General features: G+C 42.6%; 1 protein-coding gene across 4 annotated transcripts; it reads left to right on the plus strand.

Moving 5' to 3' along the window:
- The first annotated feature begins 714 nt into the window (after nt 1–714).
- cbarpb (CACN subunit beta associated regulatory protein b) lies at nt 715–19,212 on the plus strand. Of its 4 annotated transcripts, XM_086224823.1 has the most exons (11): nt 715–846; nt 2,121–2,317; nt 3,264–3,336; nt 5,766–5,914; nt 7,887–7,948; nt 8,639–8,801; nt 9,174–9,345; nt 11,200–11,355; nt 11,651–11,882; nt 13,345–13,534; nt 14,638–19,212. In XM_086224823.1, the coding sequence occupies exons 3-11, from the start codon at nt 3,289–3,291 to the stop codon at nt 16,136–16,138; spliced, it is 2,673 nt and encodes an 890-aa protein (XP_086080949.1). In that variant the 5' UTR covers nt 715–846; nt 2,121–2,317; nt 3,264–3,288; the 3' UTR covers nt 16,139–19,212. The 4 variants fall into 4 exon arrangements, with proteins under 4 accessions (XP_086080949.1, XP_086080951.1, XP_086080950.1 ...); XM_086224825.1 differs by lacking the exon at nt 2,121–2,317 and having other exon boundaries at nt 818–846; XM_086224824.1 differs by lacking the exons at nt 715–846; nt 2,121–2,317 and adding an exon at nt 2,352–2,553.
- The last annotated feature ends 309 nt before the right edge of the window (nt 19,213–19,521 follow it).

Raw genomic sequence — 19,521 nt, forward strand, 5'->3', positions numbered from 1 at the left:
TGTTTCTAGTAAAAACTAGAGTTAGGCTATTCATTCAATTAGTTTTGTTAATCTAATCATTTTACTTTATTTGTTGAAGTTCTGTGTTTACTTCTGTAAGCGATGGAGTGATATTTTTCACAGAAATATTTGACAGAAAATATACTTTGTAATTTACTCTCAACCGTATAACTACGTATTTTTCATTAGTTGTAACAAGATAAAGAAGAGGATAAAAGAAAAAAATCGTTACTGGAGTTATAACGTCTCAAAATCTAAAAACATGTCTTTTTTTTGTGTCAGTGTGACAAAACTCCTGATCCTCTTTTTTTTTGTCTAATCAGCTCTTCTCCCCCCGGAACGTACTGAGACTCTTCTGCCAGTAGAGGGCGCAATAAACACGCGTAACCACATAGCCTGGTCTACTTGGGGTTTTCTTGTTCTTTTGTGTGCTATTACTGCTGCTACTACTACTATTACTACAACTACTCCTACTCATACCCCCCCCCCCCAAAAAAAATAGCAAAAAAATACATCTAAGTCCCTGTAATTCGTCGTTGTAATTTTTCATGTGACAGGCTGAATAAAACAGCTTGCCCACGATCAAACAAGAAAGCAGAGGGGAGTCGAGCAGTATCTCGACGATCTAATGAGAGTAAATCAGGACCGTCAACCCTCTGTCACTCCGATTTACCTCACTCTTGGCGTCACGTGGTGCGTCTCTTACTGGGTGGTGGGTGTGTCTTAACCCGTGGGGTTTCATTCATAAATACTTTCAGCTTTATAAATCCACATTAAAGTGTTCAGACAGTAGTTTCATGTCGCCGACGCTCCTCTATCCCTGCATGGACCGGGCCAGCAGAGCAGGTGAGTCCGACTGCTGCTGCATGCGAGCCGCTTGCCGATGTCGTGAGCTGCTGCTGACTCCTCCGTCTGTCTGTCTGTCAGGAAAACCATCCTGCAGCATGTTGCGATAGCATATCTGAGAATAAATTACCAATTTAAGTTACATTTTCACTTTGGTATTCGGTTATTTGACCCCCTTTTGGTTTGCTGTTTGTTACCGGCGGATATCAGAGGAAGCCGCTGCCTGAGAAGACGCTCTTTTATTTTTCGAAAAGAAAGAAATATTGCAGTGCCACTTAACAAGAAGTGGGATGCTTGCTTTCATTTACTGTTATAAACAGGCTATTTACCAAAAAATAAAACAACATATTACTTTTGCTGTCTGGAAGGGTTAAGTACACAGACGAGACATAGCCGCTAGATGTGAATAACGTCGCTATTAGACCAAAATCTTGTTCAGCTTGGCGGCATATGCTAATGCTGGGACACCCCTGTCCGACCATCTGTTCGGTCTGTTTATGGAAGACAAGTGAGACATTCAGAATAAATTAAAAATTAAAGATATTTAAAAATGTGTCAGTTTCCCCTACACCCTCAATTTAGACTATTTACGACTTGTGAATTTTTTAAAAATTCATATCTTTTATTGTCTCTCTATAGGAACAATGTAATTAAAGTACTTCTGAAGAATCTGATGTCTTACATGTATAATTTATAGATGTTGCAACTCGCATTGACTCCTACTGATTTATCAGAGAAAATATGTTGAAATTGGATATTTCTTCTGGAAGGGGTGGAAACGGGGGGGGGGGGGGGGGGCAGGGTGGCACAAGTTACCCCTGGTCTTTAAGCATCCCATATATGGCACTTCTTTTGCACCCCACATTGCCAGATTGAGTGAATATTCACCTTTTTGGTTAGTTTCTATCCTATTGGGTCATAAAAATAGCATCAGTAGATACAGCATTTCCATACAATTAGGCTCTAATTAATGTATTGTTCATTAATAGATTTTCTGGCATTTATGTTGGTGGTGGGGTTTCATTGTAGTTGTGGTGGGTGTCAGTCTGAGATGGTAACCCTGGCAAGCCCAGGACTCCCCTTAGCCACCCCAAGGCCACCAGCAAGTTCCACCGCTGATTCAAAACGTAGCTGACAATTCATTTTTAAGACCATCATGAGTTGATGATGGGGGGAGGGGGGCAGTGGGCTCTGGGGTGCCTTTGTTGAATGCAGATACTTATAAGATGCAGATGTAATAAACTCATCTCTCACTGCTGTATGTTTGTTATCAGCCATGCAGCAAGGCCGTCCTGTAGTCACGAAGTCACTGGGCCAACCCTGAGGGGTACACCGCTGCTCAGGCTTAATCGGCTGGGTGGGCTGAGGTGGCTGAGGATGCACCAAGGGAGCTGAGGAGGAGGAGGAGGAGGAGGGGGACAGTCTAGCCTGACGCACACATCCAAGCTGCTACGCACTGCCCTCCATCAGGGTAAGATGCCTGACTAAAGCAGGATGTGGGTACAGTAGTGCAAGGAAAACATTCTGGTCACAGCCTGATGTACTTCCCGTAACAGTTTTCATGCTTGGATGATAGATGCAGGGAAATAGACAGCAGGGTGGCAGCATAGAGCACTAGTTTCACTGGTTGTGGTGCTGAAGTTGAGTGCTGCAGTGACTGGCAGGAGAGCAAGGAGTGCTGCTGGCATGTTGCTCCTTCCCTGCTGGGTGAGTATCCAGGTTTTGTGTGTGTGTGTGTGTGTGTGTGTGTGTGTGTGTGTGTGTGTGTGTGTGTGTGTGTGGGCGTTTGATGCAGCAGAAGCAGTATTAATGGCTATGATCCGTAAGAGAGAACGCATAGCAGCAGCAGCGACAGTGGAAGTTAACTGCTGGAGCCACTGTTTGGTAAGAGCTGGCGTTTCTCTCTGTTCTCTTCAGTGTGTGTGTATGTGTGTGTGTGTGTGTGTGTGTGTGTGTGTGTGTGTGTGTTTGTGTGGGTGTGCAGGCAGGGGAGATAGATGGAGAGTCTTCTGCTTTATAAGGAATTATGGGTAATGATTTATTACAGTGATGCCAACATTATCATCTTCTGTTGGATTTATGTGTAACAGCAGGCGAGGTCCACACATGCATTTGTTGTCTGCTCTTGGCACGCAGGCTTTCATGGCTATTTTTCTGCTGCAGTGTTTCCTGTAAATGTTCATTTGATCTCTGTAACACGTCAGTTTGCATTGCTGGATTTCACTGTCACGATTCTGTTTCTTCTGAAAAGTTGTATTTTATTCCTCTCTGGATTCTGTTTACATCTTTACTATATGTGTAATTTTGTTAGCAGCAGCATTTTATCGGTCAGGTAAGGTTGTCTTAGTGATTGGATGAAAAGCTCCAGTAACAGCCATTTCCTCTGTGTGTTTGTGTGGACATGTGTTGTCTCCCAGGGGGACTCAAAAGTTGGCCTGGACCATGAGCTATGAGTCTACCGTCTGGAACATCCTACCAGAAAACTCTACAGTAAGTCAGTCTTTCACCACTAGCTTATTCTCGGACTTCCTGTGTATGTGTGTGTGTGTGTGGGGGGGGGGGGGTTTGAATCCAACTCTCTACCAGAACCTCCAGTATTGTCCTCTAGCTGATTGACTGACTAATAGAGAACATCCTGACCTGGACCTGAAATAATTAAATCTGTGATCTAATCTCAACTTTAATTTCCCCTCACAGAGAGAAATTACAATGTGACGTCAGAGTCTAACACTCATCAACACTTGCTGATCGGTTTCCTCCTTCGCTCTTCATCCAGACTTTGTTCTCTTTACAGTACATAACCTTGGTTCTACAAGGGTTTGCTTTCTCTCCTGCTTCCATCGGTCATTGTAAGAACGATAATATTCTTGTCATGTTAGCCTTGTTTAATTGCGAAACTTAGTAGTGAACAGGTTAACCGGTTGATTTATTAACTAATAAACATAAAATTACACACTGTGATAACCTGTTTTTAATTATCAAAGTAAACTGAAGTCATCAACCGCCAGACTAAAACAATTGTGAATTTCGTTAACAAGGAAATAATTGTTTGAGGTATCGCTTATGAGGTGACGGAAGTTACTCAAAAAATAATTATTTTTCTTGTCCTTATATGTATGTAATTACTGTTTTTCCAATTGTAAAATTGTGGTTGATGTAATCTTACTAAATGTATTAAATTCTTATGAGTCTGTTCCTGCAAACTATTCCCCTATTCCTTCAGCATTTTTTTCAATAACGTTCACAATTTACACAATCCAATAAGCAGCAACCCGCTGGCACCACCTTCAGAAGGCAATAGCAGTGATTTGATCAAATTCACCCACTCTGTTTATGATGCCGTTGAACTCATTTTGTTTGCTGGGAGACAGATGGTATAAGGAGTGAGATTACAGGCAAGCTAGCAACTGGCAGCTTTACAAAAGCTACATGGATGATGCCACCACCTCCTGATCAGGCTGGAGGAATATCTCATTTGGGCCTAGATGGGTATCAAACCAGACAACCCCAAGGTCTCTCAATTTAGGATGGAGTCAGGAGTGACCATGTCTCTTGTGCTGGTGAATGTTGAAGGCATGCAGGATGTATATGTTGTATCAGCAACCCAAAGAATGAGTGTCTATCAGGAGACGCCTAGCAGTGAACCCAATGCTAACTCAAGACATTAAAGAAAACCAATTAATTAACCCGTCATGCAGCCAACAGTAATGACGAGGAAGCTTGACTAGTCCTGACCAATTTCCCAACTCAAGCCTCCAGTGGTCCTCCAGCAACATCATATATCTTAGAAAGACCATCCAGACCTGAATGGTCTTTCCAGGCTACATTCAAAGGGTGGAACCATCGCACTCTGAAACCGTGAGGGAGAACATTTGCTGAATGATGACCCAAAAGACCAGTATCCCCAGGGTGAGGGAGGGAAATAGGCAAATGGGTGAAGATGAGACCTCTGAGAAGGCTTTGCAGGAATACATAAAAACAGAAGAAGGAGTTCTTGACAAGTGTTCTGTCAGTTGTTTAGTAAAACGTGTGCAACACTGAGGAAACTGGAACCACTCTGAAAGTGCAAAAGGAGACCCATTCAAGTGTCAGGGTGACCATGAAGGAACATTAAATGTGGCACACCATGAAATCTACCTCACCAGCACCCAGTTTGACACAAAACCACACAGCTGGTTAGAAATCGTGGGAGAAGTGGACAAGATGAGGCAGACTTAAGCTCCCGGACTCAGCGGTATACCATGAAATTAGTGCCAGATGGTGCCTCATCTTCTATGAGAGTTTGGTGGAAAGACCCAATCCATCTCATTGACCTGGAGCAGAGTTGTGAACACCTCAGCAAAATGAGTGATCTCCAGCCTGTTTGAGAACATCTACTTCACCATTAACTACCAGATGGTTTTAGAACCAGGGTTCCCCCACCCCAAAATCTGGAGAGCAAATTGTTTGTGTAGTCCAGCTAGATTTGGGCTCATCAGGATTTCTTTAAAACTAATTGAGTCTGGTGCCTACCTAATTTACCAGTGTCTGCATATGGAGCTCCAGCTGAACTGCTACAACTTGCTGGTACTACCATGATGAGTAACAATTAGATCACTTTCACCTATTCTGTCTACAGCTGCCATCAAAGTCCCTCAGATCTTATAGCAGCTTGTACTGCCCAGCTGCGGAAAAGGCTTAAGGAACTCCTCACTGGGTCCGCAATATATATCAAGCTGAGGAGTGTCTGACAAGTCCACCAGTCTCTCAGTTTGGCCTAGAATATTCAAAGGATACCCTTTCTGACTGATGAGACTATCTGAAGCGAAGGGAGCGTGTGAACACAACCATACTGATGCCACCGTCATGCTGTGTGAAGTTCTGGAAAGAGTCTCTCTGCCTTTTCTGTCTATTTACCATTGCCATCCTTTCTATCTCAGGAGATCCCATTCCAGACAGAGGAGCAGCAAGATGGCTATGTGCTCCTCCTGGTGATCCTCTCCATCTTCCTGGTGGGATTGCTGATCTTCATCTCTGTTGTCCTCATCACCTGCCGCCGCTGTTGTCGCGGAGGGAAATGCTGCCCCAGGTGCGAAGCAAAAACCATGCATACATCAGTTCGTACCGCTCTACCTAACACCCGCAGTGTTTTGGCTGTGTGTGCAGCTGTCTTTAAGGGTTAAAGGATTTTTGTTAAGTTCAGTTTGTGTTGACACTGCATCTGAGAAGTGTTCATTAGCTGACAGTTTTTGGTGCTGCTGTATTTTTTTTTTTTAATTCCCCAGGATTTCCTGTGTTGCACCCTACACAACATGAACCTTGAAAAATCTGTGCTTCACAAAGAACAGAACAGTGGTTCTCAACCTTTTTGAGTCATGACCCTCCTGGATAATCCAGTATCAAGAATGGTGCATTCCATTTGGGCTTTATGTGCTTCGGCTATGTTTTAGATGCATTTGAATAACTGTGTCATCAAAGTGAACGTGAATACACAGACCTTAGTTTCAGAAATGTTGTCTTGGTTTTCGTGTGCAGGTACGCTTGAATCTTCTGTCAAATCTATGCAAAGACAAATTATATCAGTTCAAATCCCTTGAATCTAAAAAACTATTACCTGTCAAAAAAAAAATCATATTTTACTTTTTTGAACAAAACCATTCGGTGACCAACAAATGATATTACAACCCCTGCTGTGAGGGTCCTGCCCCGAGGTTGAGAGCAACTAGTTTAAATTACATAGCACAGGTTTTGCTTTTACTGTGTTGCATGAAAACATATATGCACGCACACACACACACACACACACACACACACACACACACACACACACACACACACACACACACACACAAGTACACAGTTTTATTTGAAACTCTTCCTTAGCTCACATGCAAGCGCTATTTACAGGCCAACAAATGCTCTTTTATTATTATCAGACAATGAACCGATGCATTAAACACATCATCTTTCAATAGAGGAGAGATGTGATGCAACAGCTGGTAGTAGAAAATGATGTAAGAATCATTTAAGCATGTTATACCACATCTGCTGTTTACATTTCTGGATCCTCTGTGGGGCTTTTATGAAAACACACATAGGTGGAAACACACTTCATAGTCATGCTAATTTGTGATTCATCTGTTTCATTCAGTGGTAACATTGCTACCCTCAACAGCGGCACCTACATTTAAATATACGAGTGTACGCTAGGCTGAGCCGTGAAAAGACGAGGCTTGCTTGGTGAGAGCAGAGGAGAATCAGCCAGACTGGTACAAATGATGAGTGTAATGAGATTTCATAGCAGCCATCGGCAGTGATTAATCTCACATCTCTCAACCCCCAGCCCTGGGTGCACAGGGAGGGAATATGCACACGCATAAACACACCTCACTTGCAAACTCACATCGGGAAGTGGGAGCCACAGAGGAAATGAAAGACAAGAGGAAACTCAGATCTGGGGCAACAGAGCAATCCCTCAAGTCAATTCACACCCATACACACACACACACACACACACACACACACGCACACACACTCACACACATCAAACTCATAGCTCTACACAATGGGAGGGAAATGACTGGAAAGAGATTTAATTTTCTCCTTTCTGCCTCATGAAGTGAATGCATGAGATTTAAGAAGCTTGTATGGAGACCTGCCAGCAATTAAATAGGGAGGTTTGTGCTTCTCAGAGATATCTGATTGAAGATGAAATATACTAAAAAGCAATATGAGGTGCCTTTTCTCTCCTCCCTTACAGATGAGTAGAAAAATGCAACCTAATAAAGCACCCTGCTGTATCAGTTCAAGAGATCCCCTCTGCCCTGAAGGTTATCAAGTTACTAGCCAACGTTGATTACACAGCCAGGCAGGGAGACATTTAGAAAACCAGCCTGCTGATCATTCACACCCATGAATTTGCCTTTTCTTGTCTTATACTTGATTTTATAACTCGACAGATACGTACAAATAAGGTGCATCACTGAACAGAAAGATCAGCAGGTCAAGCTTTGCCTTCGGGGATGATCGGAATGTTATTTGAATGTTTTTGTTTGCCCTAGTGCCAGAGATGACCCTGAGAAAACCAACACCACATATGTGGAGGAGTCTCAGCCCACCCACGGTAAGAAAACTGATAGAGGAACAGATAAAAAGATGAGGAAGGTGGGGAGTAGTAATGAAGCAGAAGGGGATGGTGGTGTGATGTTTGGATTGAATTGATGGTGATGGAGTGATGCTGGATATTCCTATCACATCAATGTGAATTTCTAATCTATTGCACTACTTTATTAGTGGTTAGTTTATGCTTTAGTTATAGACAAGAGTGCTGAATAAACTTGATTTAAGCATAGTTAACTATTTATGAATGAGCTTTAAGACCCTTAATGTAAAGTGGGGAACATGTAGCACCTCAACCTCACCTGTAGTATCAACATGAACCCCTTTAGTAAACCATTGATGGACACAGTTAAATGTTACGTAGGAGTTAACTAAGGATTAACTAATAATTATTCTTGTACCTTTACTGTAATGTTAAGAACATTGCAATATTTAGGGCAAGTAAATGTCTCCAATAAAAAAAGATTTATTAGAAAGCAGCATCTGTTAGCTATCCAACTGCTTTTAGAAAGGTTTGCCTTCAGTTTTAAAGTCAGCTGTTTGCCACATTGCCATGCACATCCTCAATAAAATTGTTTAAACATCAGACATTTTACACGAGTCTCCGTAAATACGCATAAGATTCTTTATCCATATGAAAAAATGTGCTCTGTGTCTTTTTGTTCTGATTATTTTCACTTGTATCTTTGGTTAGAAATCACCATCAGGGTGGATGAGTCCGACTGCCTGTCGATGGCCAGCTCTCACGATCAAGAGACAGAGCGCTTTCTCTCCACTGGCACCACAGGCCGTCGTGTCTCTTTCAATGAGGCCGCTCTCTTCGATCATGGCAAGAAGGCACCGGAGAAGGGCCGCAGGTCAGAGAGTACATATATATATAAATATATTTATACATACACACACACACGCATTGATACACTTTTCACTGTGCCCAGCTCACGACTATGTAAGTGTGAGGTTGTGTGAATTAATTCAGTATGCATTATGTATGCTGTGGTCAGTTTCTTTTGCATGATGTCACTTTTCTCTGTATGTCGCTTATTTTTCCTTTCAAGCCTTCAGGCTACTGTGCAAATTCCTCAGAAGGAGGTAAAATGCAGAAGCCAGAGAGGCTTCAAAGGGGTTTAAAGATGGTTGTCACCCTACGGCTGGTTTCTCTTGAGGAGGATAAGTCTTGTTATTTATCTATCAATTATTTCACTTTTTTTTATTTTGCTCTTCTACTTCAGATACACTCTGACTGAGGGCGACTTTCACCACCTAAAGAATGCCCGCCTCACACACCTCCACATCCCTCCACCAGCCCTCAAAATAGTCACCATCCATGAATGCGACTCAGCTGAGAACACCATCACCGTGGCAACACGCCCTGTCACTAAGTCAGCACTCTCCATCTTCCAGGTGACCTGCTTTCAGTACTGATGGATAATTAGTCTTGACCTAGGCCAACAAGACTATCAATCACTTGGTTCAGGGTGAGAGAATGTATTAACACTATGTACCCAAATGCAGGGATCAGGGATACCTGATTTTTCAACTGGCTGTGCTCATTGATTTCCCATTTGGACCAAAGTGCTTAATCACTGGTGCTATGCTAACAGCCTGGGTGGGAGCCTGGATTTGATATTCATTCATTGGTGTAGAAACATGGAAACAAATTTTGTAGAGGAGCTACACAGGTGCTAGGAGACTGTGGTTCTGTGCATGCCACTGATTAAATCAATAAATACAGGGCACTCAAGGAACACATACCCCAACAAGATGAGAATTACTAAAACAGGGGAGTGTGTAAAGCAAAAAGGCAGTGAAAGCCGATCGTATTTGGATTTTCCGTGAAGGAGTCGATTAATGTGTGCATTGTGATAAAAATATCCACATATATGAAAATATATCAAGTGGTGTTACAAAACACTCACCGTATATTATGTTGCTTCGTATAACGTGACGACTACACAGTAATTTTGATGTAAACAGAATGCTTTTTTTTTTTTACATCAGGCTTACTTCCTCCCACTAGGTGGCACTATGACTTTTACTCAAATTCAGCTTGTAAACGTCTTCGAATCGGAACTCTCGTCAAATGTGAAGTTTGGAAAAGATCTCACAATGCTGAGTCTGGTTACATCAAATTGTGCAACCCGTGTTGGCATGGCAGCAGAGGGTAGCTGGTTCAATCCTCACTTTCCCCTTGTAATCTTGTAGAAGTGCCCTTGAGCAAGGTATTGAACCCCAAATTGCTGCTGATGAGTAGGTTGGTTGCGTGACAGCTTCCACCATCAGTGTGTGTATGTTAATGGGTGAGTGGCCACAATCGAAAGTGCTTTGAGTTCTGCTGATGTGGAGAAGCGCAAAATAAAAATGGGTCAATGAACATGTTGTTGAATCAGAATTGGCCCTCTTACCACAGTGATACTCCATCCATCCATCCATCCATCCATTTTCTTCCGCTTATCCTGTTAAGGTTTGCGGGGGGGGGGGGCTGGATTCCATCCCAGCAGCTTTTGGGCAAGAGGTTGGGTTCACCCTGGACAGGTTGCATGGTGATACTGTTTTAAACTTTTAAACAATTCAGTCTCCACAAAAACCCATCACCAAGCTCTTTCGGCAGTTCAGACAAAAATGAATCTGGTTGATCCTCTTAGAGGAGTATGCCTAGAAAAAAAACACAGTTTCCTGTTGCCTGTTGGCATTATGACTAATCTACCGCAAAATTTGATGGGTTCTTCCTTGGCCCCTTCATATCGCTCTACCAAGTACAGAAAAAAATGGACAAGAAGGCTACATGGATACAGAATATGACCATCAAAATTTGTTCATAAATTTTATTCCGCATGCCCCTAAAAAAGGTCACTCAGATCAACCAGCCAGAACACAATCCATACCATCTCAGACAGCCTAATACTTAGTTCTCCAATGACAATACATACATTTCATCAAAATAAACTCACATTTTTCAGAGATATTGACTAGAGTGTGAAAAATAGGTCTTTTCGATCAATTTGTCTGTGACGTTCAGAACTACCACTGTGAACCATTCGCCTCCTTTGACCTAGAACAGTCTTCAGGAAGGTACAGATCACTTCCAGAAGTTAATTACTTGTTAAATATATTATATTTATTCGTTTTTGAGATATCCTGCCAACAAACAAATCAATGGTCAATAGTGCTGGTAATTATATGAATCCTTAGTAGAGGTAATGTAAAGGTGATGAGGAAATGAGATGAGGGACTAAATGTGGGTTTACTTCCTTTCAGCCGATGCTGTGCCCCCTACCACAAACAGCACTGACCAGTTTGAGTGTCAATCCCAGCTGTGCGCTCCCTGGAGATGCACTCAACTCAACTGTAGTGGACACCAGCTTCAGTGGGAACGCCAATGCTCTCAGTCCCAAGGAGCCAAGCAGTAGCTCTGTAAGTTCCCTTCAATTTCTTTATTCTGCATTACACATCAGGTGGTAACTCAGTCTTCATGAATGGGAAAATTTTGATTTTTTTTGTGAAAAAAATTGAGGTAAAACATTGTCACATAAGTCAACATGATGTGTACATTGTCATTTGTAAAAGTCTTACAGCCCAAGGGAAGAACAATAAGAGTGGTGGTTGATGGGTAAACAAGGAAGGAAGCCCATGTGGAGCATCCCTGTCAGTGAAGATTTTCCACAGACCATCAGTCTTGACACAATTTCTTCCTGACCACTTTTCTCAGATGGAGATGATGGGGCCCCAGGGCAGAGGCAGCAGTGTTAGTGTGGGAGAAGGGGCTGCGGTGGGGAGTGGTGTCTCTCCTGCCGGCAGCAGTGCGGGAGGCCAGGGGCCGATGCTGCAGTTCTTCACTAAACTGCGGCGTCATGCTAGCCTGGAGGGAGCAAGTCCATACTTCAAGATCAAGAAATGGAAACTGGACAACAGCCAGAGAGCCTCAAGTCTTGACACGAGAGGTGAGAGATGCTTGACTATGTGTGATGTCTTTCTGGAGGTATTTCTCTTAGAATAGCTCTCAAGCTATCTGAGCAGAACAGCAGGAAAGTGCAATGTGGTTCTCACAGGGAAAATAATATTGTACTGTTGATACTTTACTGGAACAACATTGTGGCTATACGCTTTCGGAACATTAGGCAATTATCTTTTCATTCTCCAGCTCTTCCACTATACGCTTGCTCTGGTTTCTCTTTGTAGCTCCATACGGAGTTTACAGTTAGGGCTGCAAGGGGTGTTGTGCTTAGAGGGTAGGGGGTTAGGATCTGGAACATGGGTTAGATAGGTCTACGCTAATGCCTCCAGATACCCTGAGTCATTATGTTTTCCGGTTGTCTGCCTGTCACATTCATTTTAATACGCTATTTGCAAAAGGCCTTGAGGGAATTTCTTCATATTTGGCCCAAACATCTAATGAGACTCAAGAATGAACTGGAAATATTTTAGGGGTCAGAGTTCAATGGACCTGGTCAGTGTGACAGGCTCAACACTGTGCATAAACCCCAAGTGTCAAGAGATATTTTTGCCTAAGTATTTAAAGATATGATGTAAGTATGATATCTATGTGGATAATCTCTGATGTTCAGTGCAAATCCAGCTCCAATGTGGGACAACTTTTACACGAGTAGTGAAATTTGTTTGATTCCAGATTAAGGCAAAAAGAAATTTAAAACATGTAAGATAAAAAACAAGACGTATTTGTATGTATAAGATGTATATTTTGTCCGTACTTGATAAGGTCTGGTGCACATGAACAAAACCCCATCGACACAATGGGAATAATCTGTATTCTCGAAGGAATCATGATACTGGTGGATTCTGGACCTCACAGCCTATCACAGGAGCACAAAACCATGATGCAGTATTTTTAGTTCTTTTTGTTTTGCCTTGTATCATCAGTAATCAACAGACAGTGTTAAACAGGGAGCTCCAGCATCCAACTGTGAGATACCATCTGACTGCCAAGAGTCAGATATACACAAACACATAAATGCACACAGGCTCAGATATGTTTATTCACTTGTGATGTATTTATGGACTTAAATTCATTTCCTGGAGATTTAGTCTGACCACATGAGTCACCTAGTCCCTAAAATTATTTTTCCCAAACAGGTCTTTTACCTGTTTTTGTGGCTGTAGTTATACCCACACACACAAACACACACATGAACAGCACAGATGGTGTGGTGACACGGTACCATCTTTCTAAGTCAATTTGAGCCCCTGAGTGAATCCACCCTGCTGGTTCTCCCTTGCATTATCCCAGGATCAGTTCTATCATCCCAAGAGACTCAAAATGATCACAAAAATCCTCCTCAGACACCTTAAGTTTTCCTCTGGATTCTCATTTCAGTCCTGCCTGCTGTTACAAAACTTTTACAACAAACTACTCTCTGCTCTGTCCCCATATTCACTGCGAGTCAGGTTCTCCAAAGAGGAGGCCGTTCCAGCGCCAGCGAGCCGCCAGCGAGAGCATGGACCAGGACGACAACGATTCACACCACATAGACCTCATCCAGTACATCGCCCGTACTCAAGATATCACCTACCGTACCAGCCAGCCCACCACGCGGCTCCTCTCATCTCCCTCCACACCATCCCCGTCCCTCGGCAGGTATCTTTAATTCCCTTGCCATTCATCCTGATCACTGCTTTGCTTTGCACTCATTTCTTCACTGTGTACAAGAAAACATATTGGAATGATACATATAGTACATATAAGTCCAGGTTCTTCATCACTTTGCCTTAACATAAGTCTGCTTTCATAAGCTGGTGAAGTGGTATTGCAAAAAAACATGCTCATCTGGCATGCTCATGTAAAACAAATTTCCTGATAATCCAGCAACAAATAAACAAGAAGTACTTAAACTCACCGAAAATATTTATGTGAAACTGCCTTTTTAGCTTTTTTTTTATTATGGGGAATTGGTTTCAATAAAAAGCATCTCACTGATTGGTTGTGTTGAACCACAGTTTGATCTTCATATGAAATGGTCCCTGTGAACAGGAGGTCTTCCAAAACCAATCTCATTTTTAATCCAGAGTTAGGGGGATTCCCGGAGTGCACTTGCAGAAGACTACTGTACCGGGAAGCAGGGTTTATTTGAGACTGAGGGAACCATTCCATTGCTGGCATTGTCTAATAATGACATGATGTCCACAAAAGTGCAAAGGTTATTGGGATTTTGTTAGCTTGAGTTCGTAGTAATGAAGAGTTTGCTCAATATTATGATATGCAATAAAAATATCCAATCCCTCTAAGCTGTGCCTTATATAAGCACTTATTTTCCCTTAATGAACATTACACATGAGTATTTCCTGTGTTTGCAAATGTTTGGTTTTGTACAGAAAAGCAATTTCCTGGAAGCTACCATAAGCGGAGAAATTTGATGATTCCTTTTGGTCATTTTATAATTGTTACTGATATCACTGAAGTGATTTCATGTTATGTACGGTATATAATTTGTTGTGTAATTTTGCTGCTATGATAACCTTTTGGTATCATTATTGAGCGGATTTCAGTGTAGGGACATACCAGCAGTCATTGCAAGTCATGACAATCATTCTGTGCACTGTTAACTGCTGCATCTCAGATGAATGTGGTATTTAGGGCAATGTTCAGACACTTGTTTTGCATGTTTCTGTGCTTCTTTCCCTCCCTTTCCCTAGCTTTCTTTCTTTTAATCTTGTTTCTTTGTACTTGTGTGCACACTATAGGGTAGAGGTTGAGGTGATGGTAGAACCCAGCTGCAGTCATGGAGGACCAGGGGTGATTGGCCTATCCCCTGATCCCCAAGATGAAGCACAGGCCCTATCAAGAAGGGAATGTGTTGACCCTCTGGACCCCCTTGATCTTCAGGATCCCCAGTCACTTTACAGAGATATCTGGACCTTACGTGCATCACTTGAACAATATGCTGCTTCTGACCAGAGCAGTAACAATGACAGGAACTCGGTGTGCAGCGATGCTGACAGTGTGTGTTCGCTGAGCGGACGCACAGATAAGGAAAGAGGAGGGCTCCCCAGCTACCCATCCCAGGATCTAGGGGATGAAGCAGATGGTGGAGAGAACTTCTTTGTGTATATGGATGAGAGTTTGGGGGTGAAGAAGATGACAAACAGGAAAAAGCAAAGTACAGAGTCAGAACGAGGGAGCAGTGAGGGAGAAACAGGGACTCGCAAACTGCTGCAAATGGACAGCGGCTATGCATCAATAGAGGCGCCGTCTCGTGGTCCAGAAGACTTGCGAGTGTTTGGGAGCAGCAGCAGCAGTGGCAGTCCTAAGGACAGAACAGCCCATGAGAAGAGGCACCACTTCACCAACGCAGGGCGAACTGGCACTATTGGAGAGAGCTTTGAGTCTCATCTCTATGAGGAGGAGCCAGATGATGAGCTGCTGTTGGGTGCTACTGCAGGAGTTTCCATTGAAACTGGTGCTGGCTCACCCATCTGGTTCCCCTATGGTCAGATGCTCAAACCCCGAGAAGCTTCACAGCCTTCCCCTGAACCTCCCACCCTTCACCGGAGAGACTACAGCATAGATGAGAAAACAGATGTGCTCTTCCATGAATTTCTCCGTCACGATCCTCAGTTTGACCTGCAGGAATCACCTCTAAGAAAGCACCGATCCCGAATCCATCTTCGCAAGCAGTGGCAGCGGCACAAGCAGTGGAGCGACCCCGGTGTCAGACACTTCCAGTCGTCGTTTGAAAGACAACGAACACCACTGCGGAGGGGTGTCAGTGTAAACTACCCCCTCGACACAAGCTACCACAGTACACTTCCCCGGATTGTCAGTGCACCTGATGAGGAGACCAGCGACGGCAGCACATCTGAAGCTCCAAAGGTAAAGTCTGCAACTGCTGAGGATGAAGAGACAGAGAGTGTCAAACTCAGAGACTCTGAGGAGAGTGTCTCATCTTCTCCCCCACTTTTTCATCAGTCTATCTCAGAGAAAGATGGAGCACCAGGTGAGCAACTTGACCCTCAGGAGGACAGTAAACCATCTGGACTGGAGCCCCTGGATGAACACCCCCCCTCTCAGCTGCACTGCTCCTCAGGCCATGGCCCACAAACCATCACAGCAGAGCTCACGGACAAACTGACTGTTAACCTTGACGAGAGGCTGTACATTGGCCTTCGCAGGACCAAGGACACAGCGACTGAGTGTATAACAGTGACAGCAACACATGCTTCTCCAGACCACAGCCCAGTGTAGCAGGGCTCCAGTCATCCTCATTGACAAGCTCACTCCTCTTTCTGTTTGATTTGTCTTGTGTCAGTTTAAATGTATACAGCTTGGATGGCATGACCCAGACCCGTAACAAAACACCTAAAAGTAGGCTTCAAGTCAGTCCCTTTAGAAACAGCAATTCCCAGAACCACTTAGTAACTCAGCGTGACAAAAGATATAACTGCAAATAAATGATAACACATATTCAAACACACATCCATAAACTGATGTCAGAGAGCTCGGTTTCTTGCTCAAAGATACTTGAAAACTGCAGGATCAAACCGGTAGCCGTCCAGTTACTAAATGGCCACTCTACCCCAAAACCATTCCGCCCCATCAAGATGGATGGATACAGCGAAGATTTCAGAATCACTATCATTATATTTATATGGTTTTCTTCCACTGATTCTTATCAGGAATCTATGTATCCTCTCTTTTGGTGTGTCTACCATTGTCATTTCTGCTTCTGCCCTCCGGTATGAGATATGGAAGCTAATGGACGGTGTAGCCTCTGCACTCAATGATCCACTGTGAAACCAGGTGCTATTAGAGTGGTAGCTACACAGTTACCAGTCGGGCCTTTGATGATGCATTAATGGAAAATAGGTACTTTTATCACTATTTATGGGCTAAAAGAGAAGTCACTCAGTCAGGATATGAGCATAAACTTCAGTGGTTTCTATACTCTCTGCAAGTCACCTCAAGGGTTAGCACTCACACTCACACTCACACTCACACTCAAGCCAACGAGGGGGCAGGATATGACGAGAAAGCTTACTTGCCCCCTAATCGAATAAACAAGAAAATGCTAACTTTCTTAGCATGACCACCCAAAGCTGTCAATGTTTTACCAAAAGATAATGATTATGGATACAAAATGGGATTCTCTGTAGAGTGGCTGGTTGCTTCTTCCTGCTACAGTGACTATTTCCTCTTTAGGTACAAAACCCAGTGATGTATACCTTTAGTTTCTAGCTGCTTAGCCAATTTACATACAGCACCTGTCCACCGCTGTTTCTCAGGCAGGTTGCCAGGTAGCAAGAAGATGATGTCTCCACTTCTAATCCCACCTACAATGCTCTGATTGGTTGATTGTTTTACAACCAGAGGCAATAGCCATCAATTGTCTCATACCAAATACTTGACTTCATTTTAAAGAGCCACAATCTAAAAAGGCTTATAAAGACTGCTTTGAGTAAATTGAGAGGAATAACATCGTTAGTAGTGAATTTCATCCAGAAACCAATTGAAATGGAAGGTCTTTTTTTGTTTGTTTGCTTGTTTGTTTTTTGTGCATCTGCATTGCTTAGATGAAATTCACTGACAGTGTGGCAGGCCTGACACAACTCAAAGGACAGGTTTGGTGCCATGAAACGGATTCAGCAAACCGCCAGGAACACACCGGTATGGTGACGATTTGTTATCCATGACAGTCACTCACAACATGCTAGGAATGACAGTTAGCACACCTGGAACCATTGACGTGACCTGTCAACTCAGATTGAGTCCTGTTGACACATTTACTACTGTGAGATGGGCAGTTAGATGAATGCTACAAGACAAGATGGTTGCCATCACAAATAATCTGTGTTTATTTATAAGAAAGGCATGCTTGCCTGTGCATGGGGCTCAACCAAACAGCTTTACTTTTCTGCATCTGACAGTCTTTTTCTCCTTCCTTATTCCCCTCTTTTCAGAAACTTGATAGATGCCTCCCCAGAGTGTAGCGAGAACTTCATTCATGTCAATTTCTGAAACTGGAATGACCAAATATGTTATTGATAATTAAGTTCACTTACTGTCTCACATTTGGATTCCAATTAAAATAACCAATGCTGCCATTCATAACAAACAATTTTTACTGGCCATCCTGTTCAGGAATTGTGTAGAAAATCAATTTTTACCTCCTAGATCTCTGTGTTTACATTCTCTGCAGTAGCAGCCGCTTGATTGTAACCCAGTTTTGCTGATAAAGGGCCATTCTCGTAGGGGTTCTCTGTCTCCTCCACGTGCAGCAAGGGGAGCCACTGCAGAAGATGGTGCTGAATATAAATCAGAGTGAAAGAGAGAGCGAGGGGAAGCCCTTTCATCCCGTCTCCCTTCCCTCATTCTTTGAGGCTGTTACACTGCAGTAAATGGAAAGAAGTGAATAGAAAATCAAAGGAGGAAGAAAAAACTCTTTGCATTGATTGGGCATGATAATGATGATGATAATGATGATGATGATGATGATGATGCTTAACACGCTAGCCTAAATTTAAATGAGAGGAGTCTCCTGTTGAGCTGAGAGGGGGCACAAGCTATGATAGTCATTAGGAGAACAATGGTTAAGATAAAAGGAGGTGAATTTAAATGAGTTTTTTTTAGATGATAAGAGTTCTTTTATGACAGTGCTGGTCAGTATTATCAATGCACCTCTGAGTTCTGAAGATGCCTCCTTTCTGAATACAGTATAAGCTCAGAAAATTGCCGTGAAAAACCAGCGAGTCAGTACAATAGCTCAACCACCAACAAACAAGAACAGGACAAAAATTCGTATATTTGTACAAAGAGATAAAAATTTGCTGTGTATACAAGCACAATGTCACATGAGCTAGACTAAATCAGTGTCCTCTATTAGGTGTAGACAGATGCTGGGGTAAATGGTGTTTGTGTACTAACCCGTAGCCTGTCAAATGCATCGATGCATAGCTGTGTGTAGGTCTGCATGAGAGTTTACATTTTAGAACAAATCTTCATATTTTCTCACACTTGCGATACATAAAGCCCATAGTTGACGCTCATTCGTTCGACGCAGAAGTTAACGAGAGTTTATATTTTATGGAATCCACTTTGAAGAGTCATGCTAGGATGCTTTAACTAATGAGATTTATCTCTTTGAGAGTATTTCTGTACTTCTTGCTTGTTAGTAAAACTGCATTCTTTCTCATTAAAAAAAAAAAAAAGCTTTCTAAACACCTTTGCTTTAGTAGATCAAATTTATCGAGCCTTGAGGGACCAAATCATACAAAAGTGTTATTTTAGGGTTGTTTTTTTTTTTCAATCTGTGAATAAAGGAATAAAGCAAAAACCTGTTGTAGCTTGCCTTATTTTGAAGGGTCGGTCTTTCATCAAGCCGTGGGAACAGATCGCAGATAAGGTTCCCTTTCATGAATCTCATTTCATTTTTTTCCCTGTTGCTTTGGCTTGTATTGATTTTTTGCCTCTTCTTATCAACTTGTCCAAATTAATTGGTGAGATAAGACAAATCCAGCCTGTGATCTACAAAGAGAACATCTGCATTACTTTTTGCACACTATTATTGATTTCCCTTGCTTTTCTGAGTTTAGAAACAAGCAAAATCTGAACCCGTAACACTAACTACATTT

Source organism: Aulostomus chinensis, chromosome 14 (assembly GCF_037954235.1).
Source record: "Aulostomus chinensis isolate RoL2024-O1b breed Wild chromosome 14, RoL_Achi_v1.0, whole genome shotgun sequence".
Taxonomy (NCBI): domain Eukaryota; kingdom Metazoa; phylum Chordata; class Actinopteri; order Syngnathiformes; family Aulostomidae; genus Aulostomus; species Aulostomus chinensis.

Excerpts from the sequence above, each read along its gene's own strand:
- cbarpb (XM_086224823.1), top strand. The coding sequence starts at position 3,289 with ATGAGCTATGAGTCTACCGTCTGGAACATCCTACCAGAAAACTCTACA. Across the intron at positions 5,915-7,886 it reads GGAGGGAAATGCTGCCCCAG|TGCCAGAGATGACCCTGAGA; the intron begins GTGCGAAGCAAA and ends TGTTTGCCCTAG. Across the intron at positions 11,356-11,650 it reads AGGAGCCAAGCAGTAGCTCT|ATGGAGATGATGGGGCCCCA; the intron begins GTAAGTTCCCTT and ends CACTTTTCTCAG.